The sequence below is a fragment of the Felis catus genome, chromosome D3 (genome assembly GCF_018350175.1).
Source record: "Felis catus isolate Fca126 chromosome D3, F.catus_Fca126_mat1.0, whole genome shotgun sequence".
Lineage (NCBI taxonomy): Eukaryota > Metazoa > Chordata > Mammalia > Carnivora > Felidae > Felis > Felis catus.
This window is the reverse complement of record NC_058379.1, coordinates 55543435-55558778: the sequence shown is the minus strand read 5'-3', so window position 1 is coordinate 55558778 and position 15344 is coordinate 55543435. Positions and strand designations below refer to the sequence as shown.

General features: G+C 35.0%; 1 protein-coding gene across 7 annotated transcripts in view; it reads left to right on the top strand.

Moving 5' to 3' along the window:
- Positions 1 to 15344, top strand: part of NOL4 (nucleolar protein 4) — a 426082-nt gene that overhangs the window by 116761 nt on the left and 293977 nt on the right. For all 7 annotated transcript variants that reach the window (XM_003995114.6, XM_003995112.6, XM_045042058.1 and 4 more), the window contains 3 exons: positions 3657 to 3768; positions 4679 to 4791; positions 10776 to 10908. In XM_003995114.6, coding sequence (XP_003995163.2) covers positions 3657 to 3768; positions 4679 to 4791; positions 10776 to 10908 — 358 coding nt within the window. The remainder of the gene's footprint in view (positions 1 to 3656; positions 3769 to 4678; positions 4792 to 10775; positions 10909 to 15344) is intronic.

Below are 15344 nucleotides of genomic sequence, written 5' to 3'. Positions count from 1 at the left end.
ATAAGCAGTATATGTGGTTTGTCATAAGGCAGTTGTCCTTTTAGTGTTCACTGCAGAGAGAGCAAGACTAATATCCATTCATGTTACGTTTTGCTTCTTATTACCAAAAAGATGCAGTGTTTCCTCATGGAAAAATTCAAAGTAAATACTCTCTATCATTCCAAAATATAAATATAATTCTAAGAATACATTTTCAAATGACGTGTCATCCTCATCAGTGTTCTAGAAAATGTTCCATACTCTATTAAAAGTTCAATTTCTATCCTAGAAACAAGTAAGTGATTAGATTTGAAGACTGGGTCAAGGAAATAGACATTTATGAATAATTATAGCATTTCATATAATTAATTATAGTATTAGTAGAATGGTATTTCAAGTGTCTGAATCAAAATATTTTTTCAATTTTCGTCCCTTCGAAGTTTTATTTGCAACTACTATTACATACTGCATGAAGGATGTTAGGACTTTGATGAATGGAGAGCCTAGAAGAACACATCCGTGTGTTTTATCACCATTTATGAATATCTATTTAAAGTTGGTTTAGCATTTCCAACATTCACTCCCAGCAGATGGAAACAGGGCCTTTCATTAGAGAAGGAGCCATAAGGGCATTTTGCCCCTGCCTCAATTTCTAAAGAGGCTTCACGTGTGGGCTTTCAATGTTATCTCTAAATGGGGTTACAGGAAGATGCCGACAGGATCAAAAGACAGGGCTTTAAATATGAAATGTATTTATTCAAATTTACTGTAATTTAAGAGCTTTTTAAGAGTATTTCTTCATTTTTACAAATATTCTAAGAACTTCAGCCATGAAGGTTGCCTAGGATCCTTAATTTCAAAGAGGCCTGGGAGGAAAAATTCTAGATAAGGAAAAAGAAATTATTTTCCTTCTTCACCTCCATGGCAGGAGAAATATCATTTCAGAAATAAGTGTAAGATGTGAAGAATCTGTTCTGAGGGTCTTTTCTCCTTGGGCTTAGGAAGACTCCGAGGTCTGTGAGCCCCAGTGAACACGAGGTGGGGAAAAAGGATTCAAGGAGAGTGGGATGCCTTGGCTGGTCTCCCCATAAAGTGGATTCTGAACACCAAGAAAAGTACCCCCAAATAAATGCTTTTATCCATTGATATAACATGTGGTGACATGGCAAGTGCTGTGCCAGCATAATACCACAGAGAATGATGTGATAAAATACTTGCTAAAATTTCCTTTCTAAGATACAAAGCAGGATTTTATATTTTTTTCCATGCCCACATGTACACATGAACACAAACATATTTGTGACCATTACAGTTACTCATTTCCCAGAGTTAAACTATTAAAAGAAATGTAATGTGATTAATTACAGAATTAAACTATTAAAAGGAATGTAATGTGATTAATAATGATTCTAAAACAATTGGTTTGGAGCTAAGTAATGCCAGGACAAGTAATATGATTGGGCCAGGTCAATGATAAATCCATCTAGAAGGGATTCCTACACAAGCGCCTTATTAGCATTGGGAAATGGGAAGATTGTGGAGAGCATCATGATGCTGGAAGCAAACACAGGGTGTCTTCAACTCCACATTTACCCATCAGTTTTTCAATGGAAGTTTTGCCTTTTATATAAGTAGATAGGGTTGTAATAAAAATCCTCTGAAAATCAGTAGAACATTCTACTCAAATCCTATTTGTTGAAGAATTTACTGGACAGCCCCATTAGTTCCAATGGAATATAACTTCATGTGAGTTAAAATATCAGGGCCAAGCATGCATCGTGGACATTTGTTTGTAACTTCTGAATTACTTTAACATAGGTTTTTGGAGTGTCAGAAAAACGATCTCCAATCAGATTAATAAATCAGGCAAAGGTGTGAGTTCCTTCTATAAAACAGATGAGTAATAATCAAATGTGTGTGTGTGTGTGTGTGTGTGTGTGTGTAGTTATGAAAATAGCATAAGAGAAAGGGAATGAGAATTTAATTTGTGTATGTATTTCCTTATTCAATAACTAATATAAAATAGTTTGATGGGGGGCACCTGGGGGGGCTCAGTCGGTTGAGTGTCCAACTCTTGGTTTTGGCTTAGGTCATGATTCCAGGGTTGTGGGATAGAGCCCCACATGAGGCTCCACACTCAGTGGAGTTCTTCCCCTCTGCCTCTCTTCCCCAGTTGTGCTTGCTCTCTCTCTCTCTCTAAAAATATAACATAAATAAAATAGCTTGATGAAATACTTTCAAGTTGTTCTGTTTATTTTTCTCTCAAAATTCTTTGTACAGTATGAAGTATTTTTTTTAAACTGGACAACATCTGAATTTACAAATGATAGTCAATGAAAAACCCTAGTAAAGTTGAATTTTAATTACCTGTATATGGATCATCCATGATAGACTTTAATTGTGGACCTGTGCCTTCTCTTTGGTATTCTTGTGGCTTTTTTGCCCTGATCTAGGCTAAGTGATACAAACTGATTTTATTATTAAATGCAAGGCAAAGTTTGCTTTATAATTTTGGATTTTAGTGCATGGGATTTCTTCAATGTTGTGCTCTTTCTACAGCATGAATAAGTAAAATTGACCCCATCATCATTAACAGAATTGGTGTAGAATTGTACTCAATTATACACAAGGTGCATATTTCCTTTCTACAAGCTCCAAGTGTGGTAGTGTTCATAACAGCTGTACATACACCTGAGAAATTTTCTTTGGCATTTATGTCTCACTTACAACTCACCTTGTTTATTCTTCTTCTTTCTGGTGTATTTCGTGTCCCAGTGTTAGTGCTGTGGTGGAAGATTGATGCCCTGCATCAGACTTCTTAGTAGCACTGTCCGGGTCAGTGTCTGCTTTTATTTAGAGATATTTAACAATCTGTCAGCTTCACTTAAGTCATTGGCTTTGATGAGAGAAATACCTTGGATTTTGAAAAATTAGTATTTTAAAAATGACTGATAGGAGTATTGATTTCTAATGGGATCTAGATCCTGATTCTGATAATAGAAGCTCTATAGAGTGTACCGGAGAAGCTTGTTCTGATAATCAGCCTGAGCTTTTGTGGACATAAATTTTGAAACACTGACGTAAAATAACAAATGAAATAAGTGGCCAAAATGCATTTCCAGGTGTGTCATTTTCTGTGGAAGGGATGATTCACTGTAGCAAATATATACATGAGTTCTCTTAGAATTTTCTGTTATTTTGACTTAAAATGTTTTAAAAAGCCATACTGAAGAAATGCTCACTAATGCAAAATCCAAAGTTTAGTGTTTCTAGTTGGGGCTAAATTTTTAAAAATATATGTAAATTGGATAAAACTTTGATGGTGCTAGCAGTAAGTTTAAAAAACAATGTTGGCAATTTTTCATAGGAAAATTCACTAGAATATCTGCACACTGTGATTACGTTTCCTAAAAGAAATGCAGAAACCTAAACAGATATCCATCCAGATGTGGGTGACGTTTTGTTCTCCACATCACATTATTAGCTATTACTAAGAGACACGCAATCAAGTTGGATAGATATTTCTTGAAATGATGCATGGTACGCAGTGCATGCTTTCATCGTGCTTCCTGCCATTATGGAATAATGCGTCTTACCGGGAAATACAGTGATCATTTCTGTTGACTCATGTGCAGTCAGCTTATATAATAACACCTCTATTTTGTGAATCATTTCAGATTTCAGAGAGCTATGCCTTCTTACCAAGAGAAGCGGTGACACGGTTTCTAATGAGCTGCTCAGAGTGCCAGAAAAGAATGCATTTAAACCCAGATGGAACAGATCACAAAGGTAGCTGTGGTGTCAAATAGTGAGACTTAAAGTCATTTTACTCGTAATGGCAGTTTATATCCGACATCTTTATACACATGTGGTAGACTGAAATAGTTCAACAAGTCCGATCGTCTCGTTGATTCAATCCAGAGGCAGTCAATTTTGAATATCCACTTACAGAGTAATTCTGTGCCCATTGTCAGAAGAAAGGCGGTTTTGACTGTGGCAAATAACTTTTTCCCCTATAATAATATTTTAATTTTCACATATCATGTGTATTTCATGGGATGTTAAACATAGTTAGCAAGGAACCTGATGTTCCATCAATCTCCTTTTAAATCTACCAGTTCCTTATTTCTAGAAGTGAAGAGTATAGTATGGAGCTCCTCTGCTGAAAATTTTTACATGAAAGTTATAATTTGACTTTAGATCTCTTTGAAAATTACTTATATGATTTTCCTAATCGGTGAGTTTCTCTGAGAGTTTAAAATAATCTCAAAGAGACATTTAGATTAGTTCATTCCCGTGTGTTGGGGGATGAATAGACATAGAAGAAAAAGATGAAAGGAAAAAATGCGCAAATTTCCTTTTTTACTCAAGTAGCACATAGGAACTGTAGGTGTGCAGCAAAGGAGAAAAATACAAAACTACCAATGATTGTGTTTAATCACTGTATTGGGTTCACCCTTTGCTGCCAGGGTATCAAAAAGCTCTCCCATAGTTAGAAATAACTAGTTTATCCATAGCGTTAGTTTGTCCCATGTACCTTTGTATGGTTACCTTTTCCTACCATCCATCCGTAATGCTACCAACCTCCTAAAGACTTGGTATCTAGAACCAGATTTCAATTTTAACAACGTGGATCGCTCTGAAATTACAGGTAGAATGCAGTATCACTTTCACACCCATTAAAAATGTTTTATTGCAGATAATGGAAAACCTCCGACTTTGGTGACCAGCATGATTGACTACAACATGCCAATTACCATGGCCTACATGAAGCACATGAAGTTGCAGCTGCTGAACTCACAGCAAGATGAGGTAAAATGGAAATACCGACTTCCAAGTCGGAATGAAGTTTGATAACCATGACTATCGTATTAAGCGTGATGGCATTTTGAAGATGGTAATTTATTCTTTAATGAAAGGAATGTTACTGGCATTGCACAGATGGAAAAAACAGGCAGAAACTTCTAGTCCCCGACAGAGAGTCCCTGTCTCAACACATCTACCTTAGTGCTGGGTGGGAATGTGTTCCTTCCCAAGAAAGCTTCTTTTTCCTTAATGGACCACCATCAAACTAGCCTTGGTAAAGTGCTAGAAAGTTCAGGGGAAAGTATCCCAAATGAGTGAGTATCCAAGGAAAGTGTCCAGTAGTATTCAGGCTATTTTTCCTGGAAATCACAAAAGTCAATTTAATGGGCATTTCAAGTATAATCATTTCTCCACCATCTAAATCTTTTGTATGTTTTAAAGGTTTTTTTTTCCATTATTGTCTATACCAGTGTGTATTTTCTAGAGATAATTTGTTGTGATTCTTCCTAATTAGGTGTATTTTGATGTTTCAAATTATCCTGTTTAATTTGTAGAGTAGAATCGAGATGTGCGCTTGCTGGCATGTATTAGACACAAATGCACACTTGTTGAATATTCTTTAGGATACTAATTAAGTGTTCAGTTTGGTGGAAGTATCTCGAAGATAGGGACCAAGTTATATATATTCCGCCACCAAAACTTGTAGCAGTAGGGGCTTAGGAAATCCTTGTTAACTAGTCAGTTAACAAGCCATTAATCAATAGCCACATTCAGATGATCAGTATTAGGAGTGGTTTCTCAGGCTAATATGTACAATCCTCCTTGAAATTTCTCAATAACAGGAAATGTGGTTAAATATTTATTTTTCAAATACAGCGTTATTTGACGAAGTGTTATAAAACTCACTTTGTTGAGCTTACTTTATTTAATGAAACTCATATTTTTTGTTTTCCTCTTTATTTGAGCAGGTTTAATTTTAAAACTATATTATAAAATTGTTTTATCTCAGAAAACCATTGAGAGTACACTTTGTGAGAAGATCTGTATTTGTACAGTGGCAGACGTGGATTTCATATTATCAGATGGCTACATATAAATGATTAAGTAAATAGTAATAAAATCTTTGGGTTAAAGATATAAAAGACAACTAAAAAAATACTAATGTCTATCCATCCGGGAGAATGGAAAGTTATTCTCCTGATTTATTATATAATTGGAAAAAAAAATTAAACCTCATAAACTAGTTGGAGCTGTCAAATTATTTGTAGAAAGCTCATTTAGATGTTGGTACATTTATTTCTAGGCTAAAAAGTAAGAAAATCAACTCTGTGCCAACAGTACAGCCCACATATGCCGAATCCTTCTGGCTTCTAAAGCATCATAAGTATTTCACACAAAGGGAGTAGATCCTTTTAATTTATAACTGGATTAGGAAAATAGCTCTCATCCTTACATCTTGAAAATACCAATTGGATGCACACTGCCTTCAAAATATTCATATAAATGGCTAGACTATTGCAAAATTTTAGAAGTTGCGATTATTGAAAGATAGGAAGGTGATTAAGTAAATTACATTAAAAGGGAATTCAAGTGAGATATTTCTTTGTGCTCAGTTATATTTAAATTTTAATGCGTTATTTCAATTAGTTCAACCAATATTTACTGAGTACCTTCTATGTAACTGGTACTCTTGTAGATAATGGAGATAAACTTAATAAATTGACAAAAATATTGCCTTTATTAAACGTATCTTCTAGTTGCAGGGGAGAAAATAAAGGACATACATAATACAAGTATGTATAGAAGAAGATGCTAAGTGCTATTAAGAGAAATAAAGATGGCCAGGAATGAGAATCAAAATACTTTATCTAATGTAAGATCAGTTGACCTTCTTACAGACTGCTGATGGAGTTTGAACCAGAATCATCTTACAGGGGGAGAGTTTGGCAATAATTATTAAAAAGTTTTCAATGTTACCCATATGCTTGACTAGAAATTTATACTAAGGAATGTGATGTATGGAACAACTCAAGTATTAGGATATTTGTTGCATTGCTAACAGTGAATGATTGGAAATATTTTCAAGATCCAACAATGAGGAATTGTTAGATTTTCACTGCCCCATATGGTAGCCATTAGCCACATGTTGATATTTAAATTTAATCGGATATTAATTAAAATTACCTAAAATTAAATTTTTAGTTCTTCAGTTGCACTGGCCATGTTTCAAGTGCTCAATAGCCAAGTAAAGCTGGTAGTCACCTTACCGCATAGGGAATCTTATAGAGTAATTCCATCAGCACAGAATGTTTTTCTGAACATTACTGGCTAAATAACCAATGTCAGGGGCACCCACGGAGCTCATTGCACTGCATGTTGCAGAACCCCAGCCCAAGATTCTGATTCTAGACATAATGTGTGACACGTGGTGATCTGAATTTTTAACAATATCTACACTCATGCACACTAAGGTCTGAGGTGGTGCATTCCGTAGAAAGGCTAATAGTATGGGCTTTGAGTTGGTTTGAGCATAAGGTAAGTGAAAAACAACAAAGATTAGATTGTGGGAGCGGGTTTCAAGCAGTCTTATGGAAAACCCTTAATGTTTGAGCAACTTACATATTACTTGGTAGATTTGGATTGAAGAATATAGCTGCAAATTTATGAGCAGAGAAGTGGCTCTTTCTGAAGTGGAAAGGTTAATTTAGCAGTAGATGATGAACAGGACTGGTGGGGAAGAAATTGGAGGTGGATAGAAACCTAGGAGACTATAATTAATCATTCAGGAAATGGGAAAATGAGATCAGGACAAATAGCAATGGAAATCAGGAGTCGCAGGGTAGAGACCTCTAGAGGTAAAATCTGGAACTTGAAAACGAAAATAAAATATAGAATGGATCAGAGGATCTAAATTCCATGCAATTGTCTTAAAAGGAAAAAGACTGGGAATAAAATTATTTGTTACAGTAAAATATTTATTCTAATTTTTAAAAATTAAGCCTTAGGGAAGCAAATTCTATGGTAGTTGGCCATGGCTTTCATTATCCTAAGATTTTAATAACATAAGGAATAAAGTCAGATTGAAGACTCTCTTTCTGATTGTCATATAGAATAAAATACCCATAGGGGAAGAATTCAGATGAATGGCCTACAGATGATCATGAATAAAATAAAATACTTAATATCATATCAGTCAAGTTTTCCAGTTCTTCATTCTTAGAAATATTTGGTAATTTCTTCCTAGACTTAGCATTCCTGACAATTAGCGTTGTCTCTATGTTGATAATAAAAAACCGCAACATTAGGTTTTAGGCACCTTTTCCACCTCTTATCAAAGATAGTAATTTAATCAGTCAATAATTTGAATAGAACTTACAGAATGAATACATGCACTTAGTTTTGTTAAAGCTCTTTATAAATGTAAGCCATTGGATAATTTATATTCTAATAAGGAGTAGAATTGTGAAAAATAAAATGTATATCAGAGGGAATCATAAAGGAAAATATTTAAGATAGTCACAATCATTAAGACACCTATGATTAATAGAATGGTGATTTCTTTTAAAATTAAAATAGCAGGTACAGTTGGTTGTATAACCATTTAATTTGTTGTCCACATTTCTTAAAATATATACTTTTAAGAGTGTTACTTATTGATGATAAAATGTGTATTGATTATTCATAATGTGCTGTAGCAGTTTATATAATCATTCCATGGATCAGATATTATCTCTTTGTATCTAGCTTTCCTTTAAACTCACACATACATTCTGACATATACATACATTTACACACACACGTGTGAATACACACACACATATGTATTTAAGATGGTATATATTAGAGATGAAATTTTACTGGACTATGTATATTTAGCTATTTTTAGTATATATAATAAGTGCTGATTCTACAGACTATGTTTATATAAAATACACAGCTAGTTTATAAACACATATTTAAATTTACTTTATATTTTATTTTATATGTATATTTTTTACTATTATATTTAATATGTTTAAATGTATTTACTATTATATTTAATCTTTACTATTATATTTAAATTTATTTTTGTATGTGTTCATAAAACATAAGTCCTATTATATACTGCAGAGTTTCTTATGTATTCTACATAAAAATATTAAAACAGTTTTGTACTTATTTATCTGACCTTGTCCTAAGTACTTTAAATATTAGTATATTTGCTTAACCTTCATATAGCCCTATGAGATTGATACTATTATTCCCATTTTATAGATGAAGAAATTGAGGCACAGAAAGGTTAGGTTACTTATTTAAGGTAACACATCTAAGTGGCAGAGCTGGATCTGAATCAGTCAGTCTGGCTGTAGAGAATGTACTCTAAAATTCCATCATGTCAGACACTATATATAGTGCATATAATAAATATCTGTATCACCTACGTGTGTGCATATATATGTAGGCATATGTATATGGTACACACTGGTAAGATTGATGTGCACATTGAATCCTGTTATTTTTTTCTCTTTTTAACATATATATTTATTTCAGATGCTTTGGATTTTCTTAGAATTTAGAATTTGAGAAAACATAATGTACCAAGAGAGAGGGCATGCCGCTGGGAGAAGTCTATGTGGCTGATTGCCCAGAGGCCTCACAGGGTGGCATTTCCTTGCTGAATTAATGAAGAGCTAGTTCTACCCAGTATACCCGGGCATGATCAGACCTTTTGTAAAGGAAGGACACCAAAATCACCTTGACCTGACCTATGGATCAGAATGCCAATTTGTTAGTCTACTAGAACGTTCCTGTCCCCTAACCATAGCAACTTCTTTGCTGATACCAAGATGTCATTTAGGAAGCCTAGGTAACTCTTCCCTGTTCAAAGAAGTTATTTTCTCAAGTGTGAGTGACTTCATATGAATCCCAGTTCTGGTGTTCTTTAACTGCTCTGTGCCTCAATTTCTCAATCTGTAAAAGTGGATGAATCCTGGTACCCAATTCACAGGTTGTGATAAAGATGAAGTGAGTAAACAAGTATAAAGAACAGTTACGTGTCACATAAATAGCACTACTGCTATGGCGATTGCTGATTTTTATATTAATGCTAAACTTTGAGATCAGACATTTACAAATTAAAGTCAAACCTGGTGATTTTGATTAAGTACTTGCAATATGTTACACAAGCTTCTCAGGCCTTTCTGCTACATAAGCATACCATTTGGCTGAAAATCGGTTCTCTAAAAGGAATTTGCTTCAGTGAAACGATTTACAGCAAAATATCTTAGACTTGGTTTAACTTAATTTTTGACAGGTTTTGATGAGTTGGGCATTTGGAAAACTGGCCTTTTGGTAATTTAGCCACTCGGCGAACTGGCTTTTGGTAAATGGATCTTTCACACTTCTACCTAGAACTTGTTTTTGTGGTTGCAGTACAGCATATATTCACTTATAAGGAAAGAAGGGAGGGGTTAAAATCTTGCTTTCAGGAAATGTGGATTTTCAATCTAGCCATGTAAGTTTGTCAATTATTAGAATCCATCCTGTTTGCCAAGGAAAATTTTTTGTGTAAGGTTTTCTTATCGCATCCTAAGATTTTTGCTTATAATATTTTATTAGGTCATTTATTTTTGGACTCAAAACATATATTTCTCTATATTTTATGTTTTGTGACTGACTGTCCTAGGGAAGTTTTTACTAATTTAAAAAACCATTTTTTCATTGTTAAGGATAATTCTCCCAAGTACATCCTTCCTAAACGTGTTATTTTGCCTTTTAAATCTGCCTGTACTTAGATACATTGTTTGATTTTTCACAAGCCTTGAAATTCCTTAAAGAGAGAAATTATTACATTATTTATTTCAAGTATCTATTAATATGTAACACAATTTACTGAGTTCTGTAAAAGCTAACTTACTGGCTAAACTCTAATTGACCCTGTAGATATAATGGTCACTATTTGAATGTGTTATATTTTATGATGCTTGATGATATTTTAAAACCATTTTCAGGATGAAAGTTCAATAGAAAGCGATGAATTTGATATGAGCGATTCAACACGGATGTCAGCCGTGAACTCTGATCTTAGCTCCAATCTTGAGGAGAGAATGCAGAGTCCTCAGGCTCTTCATGGGCAGCAAGATGGTAAGCCTTTCAAACTGAACAAACAAATCAACAAAACAACAAAAACCCAAGTCAGAGTTTATTTAAACAACAACCACCTCATGCTCTTGTGCTGATTTTTTTTTTATCTGTTCCTGTGGGGACTTTTCTGTAGACTCAGGTTCCATTATCTACTTCCTTATTTTTGGATTCAAGTACTTTGTTCAAAACTAGGGTGATAGACTGGTTTATAAACAGATGTTAGTTATAAAAATCCAAGCTTTCCCGTGTTTTGCTCCCTGATCTTAAATGTGTGGTACCAGTGTAATTTGGGTTTCTGCGATGTTTCCTAGCTTTGGTTTCTCAGGCCATAATAGTAAAGAGTTTAAAAATGATCAGAAGAGTAATTTGGATGTTTTAATTTTCCTAAAAGACAAAGTTGTAATTAAAAACAATTTATCTAAAAGAATAATTTTACCAGAGTGATTTTGCTGGGGTAAGAAGATTTTTGCTGGGATTTTGAGCTACTTAATAAAGCTGTAAGTGAAAAATCAATCATAATCTCTTATTCCTGGGTCCATTGAAAATTCCAGAATTATCCAGTTGTTGTTGATAGGAAGAAAACTGGATAGGTAGAGAAAGTAGACCAGGCAGTTAATATTTTAGGTCTACTGTTTGCAGAGATCTTCGAAAGTTATCTTTATAGATTTCTGTCTTTGTAAATATAAAATTATGTATGGAAGTAAATGTGCCTTACTAAGGTAATCGTGAATGAAAATTACGGGTTGTAAATAGAAGGCAGTTGGCCAATTTCATCCAACATTAGTTTATTATTCCTGTCATTAACAAGTTTACATGAACTTTTTGACTATATAGTTTTGTGCCTACATCTCTAGATAGGGAAATGAGAAGTTGTCCTTGCTTTCTCTGACGCTTGCTATTAAAAACTGGTTGTAAAAGATTGCTGCATTTCTAGCTGCTGATCTGCTTTTGCTGTCAAAGTTTAAGAAATCCCTAGTTTTAGGTATACCCAAATTTCAAAAAAAAGGCGGCAAACATGTTTCTTGTTCACAGTTCAGATGAGCCTAAAAGATTTTGGTGTCCTTGTTGGCATGAATTACAAGAATGACGCGTGCACTGATTGATCAGTGCCTTTAAAATCTTATTTTACCTACTACACAGTGGACTAGCTATTGTGGTAGAAAGGACATTTACTTGGGAAATTTGTCTCTTTTTTAATGCTTATTTATTTTTGAGAGAGAGACAGAGAGAGTGCGAATGGGGGAAGGGCAGAGAGAGAGGGAGACAGAATCTGAAGCAGGCTCCAGGCTCTGAGCTGTCAGCATAGAGCCCAATGCGGGGCTCAGACTCACAGACTGTGAGATCATGACCTAAGCCGTAGTCGGAAGCTTAACTGTCTGAGCCACCCAGGTGCCCCAACTTGGGAAATTTCTAAGAATGGAATTTTTCTGGTTCAGATATAGATTATCTTTTCTCTTTTAAAATCTGAGCAGACATCTTCAGATTTTGACTTTTTATTGGAAATTGCATAGCACTGGGATCATAGAATAACTGAACTATATATCAGTGACAAATATATTTATGATATATTTATCACTCTACTAACATTTGTTCGTGTACTTTGCCTATTTGCACCATCGTCTTTTTTAGTCTATAATTTTGGAGCATGTAAATAACAAGACAATGTGTCTCACGATGCAAATTCATGGTTTTCTTGATTGAAGTTGTCAGTTGTGGATATTTTGCTAGGGGATAGCTCATGTGATATAAATCTACATTGATTCTAATACAATTCAGTGGAATAATTTCAAATACTGTTTACTCTTGGGAGAAAACACTTTCTCATCATATATGGATGCATGCCTCAAGGATCAGGACATAGCTAGTCATTCCTTCTCCAACCTATCCCTAAGTCTTCTCTTATACAAATGCCTTTTCCTCTCACTTCTCATTGAGTTTTCTCTTGCAAGCATTTCTTTTGTTTTCCTGCATCATAGCTTTTCCCCAGATGAATATATAAGCATGGTGTGATAAATGTCCTCTATACAAAGCTTCCATTGATCCCATGGTGCCCTTCCATTCAGTGCCCCATTTCTCTGTACCATTCCCGCAAGACACTTTCCAGAAAAACTCATCTAAAGAGTTGTCTCAGCATCTCCACTTTCTCTCCTCTACTTCTTTTGCTCATCTCGGTAAGCTTCCATCCTTGCCACTCCCTGTTGGAGTGCTCTAGGGTGCAACCCTGAACGCTCTCCTCCCCTACACTTACTCTCTAAATGATCACATTGACTCGTGTAGCACCCTGATGAATCCCAGATTTGCTTCTCTAAGTGCTGATATCTTTCCTGAGCTCAGGACTATCTCCCCCAAACACCTAAATTTTAATATTCTTCAGAGGACTCACCGCTGTATGAAGTATTATTTTTTGTATTTATTAGCAATTTCTCTTCTAGAATACAAATGCCATATTAATGGATAGATCTTATGCTTTTGATTTTCCTTTCAGTTGCTCTATTTGAGGTAGTTCTTAAATACTCCGTTATTTAAAAAAAATGAAAATATAACTTTTTACCATTACCACGAATTTTTGCCTAAGTTTTACATATTTTGTTTTCTTTTCTCCTTTCCCCTGATAATAGCACTCCCATATGTAATCCTCATTGACAAACTACTGTATCATTTCATTTTTGTCTGTACTTACAGATAAATACATGCATCAATGAACATACCTAAGCACACAGACACACACACATAAACAAAAATATGTACATACTGGGAAGGTTTGATCACCATTCTTTTATAAAAATACGTTCATTCTCTCTTTCCCTCCCTCTCTCTCTGCCACTCCCACTCTCTGTCTCTCAAAATGATAAAAAAAATAGTTCATATTATTTGCACTATACTGTATCTTGTTTTTCTCATCCAATGTTACCTTTTAGAGCTTTCTATATGGTGCATATATATGTAGATGAGGGGAAAAAAACACATGGTCCCTACCTCCATAAAACACACAATCTAAAGGAATAAAAGTATACGTGATACCACCCATATTTGATTACTGTTCAATTAACCAATGTGGGAAAATGCCAGTCTCTGTAAAAATAAGAATTCAATGTGGTAAAACCTGTAGTTTATGTCTACCTTTCTAAAGTCAGTGAGGACTCTGGGTGCTAGACCTACATTGGATCTGAGGGTATTACTTTCTTGTACCTGGTGTACGTGATATTTGGGAGTAGTCAGAAGGTAGGGACTTATGATACAACAAATCCACTTTTGGGTGGGTAATCCACATGCACCTCCAATCTAGTCCCTCCCAAAGTTTCTCAACTTGGGCACATCATTTGTGGTTGTGGGGGATATCCTGTGCATTGTAAGATGCTTAGCAGTGTCTCTGGCCTCCACTCACCACGTCACTATTAAAACCTGTCCCCCGAGTTGTGACAACCCAAAATGTCTCAGACATTTCAAATGTCCTATGGGGAGGGGCATAAAGTCCCTAAGTTGAGAACAACTGGTATAGGCAGAAAAGGCAAGTCTGGGTTAGAATCCTGTAAGATGGAGACTGAAGAGACCCAATAAAGAGAAGTTTAGAAGTGGAGGTTGGGGAGGAGTGAAGGAAGCGTGTTCAATCCACTTTCTGAGATAATGGAAATGTTCTGTATTTGTGTGTTTTATACTTGTGGTAGTCACCAGCCATGCTGCAACTATTGAGGACTTAAAATATTGCTGGTGCAACTGAGGGACTAATGTTAATTTAATCTGATTTCATTTTAATTAATGTTAATTTAGATTAAAAGTCGCATGTGCCTAGTGGCTATTGTATCAGATGTGTAGGTCTAGAATATTGTTTTGCTCAGACTTGGCAGTTAAATTCCTTTCTTTTTTTTTTTTAATTTTTTTTTCAACGTTTATTTATTTTTGGGACAGAGAGAGACAGAGCATGAACGGGGGAGGGGCAGAGAGAGAGAGGGAGACACAGAATCGGAAACAGGCTCCAGGCTCTGAGCCAACAGCCCAGAGCCTGACGCGGGGCTCGAACTCCCGGACCGCGAGATCGTGACCTGGCTGAAGTCGGACGCTTAACCGACTGCGCCACCCAGGTGCCCCTAAATTCCTTTCTCTGTAGCCACGGGTTTGATGTGTCTGAAGTCTTTGTAGAAATTGAGAAAAATCTTATATTTTAACAGTCAGCTGGAACTCTAGTTTAATATTTATAAAATATGAATAACAACATTTTAAATGTTAGGTTTAAAGGTTCCATTTTCTTTAATACAACATGATTAATGTATTATTGTAAAGAAATTAACATATCGTGATTTTAGAAATGCTTACCCATAAATATAAAACAGGTAGGTACAACAATGTCTTTATTGGGCACCATATAAAAGGGAGAGTTAAAAATCCCTTTTAAGAGCTTTTTTTTTCTCACTGTGGTTATGAAGGATTTGCAATATATT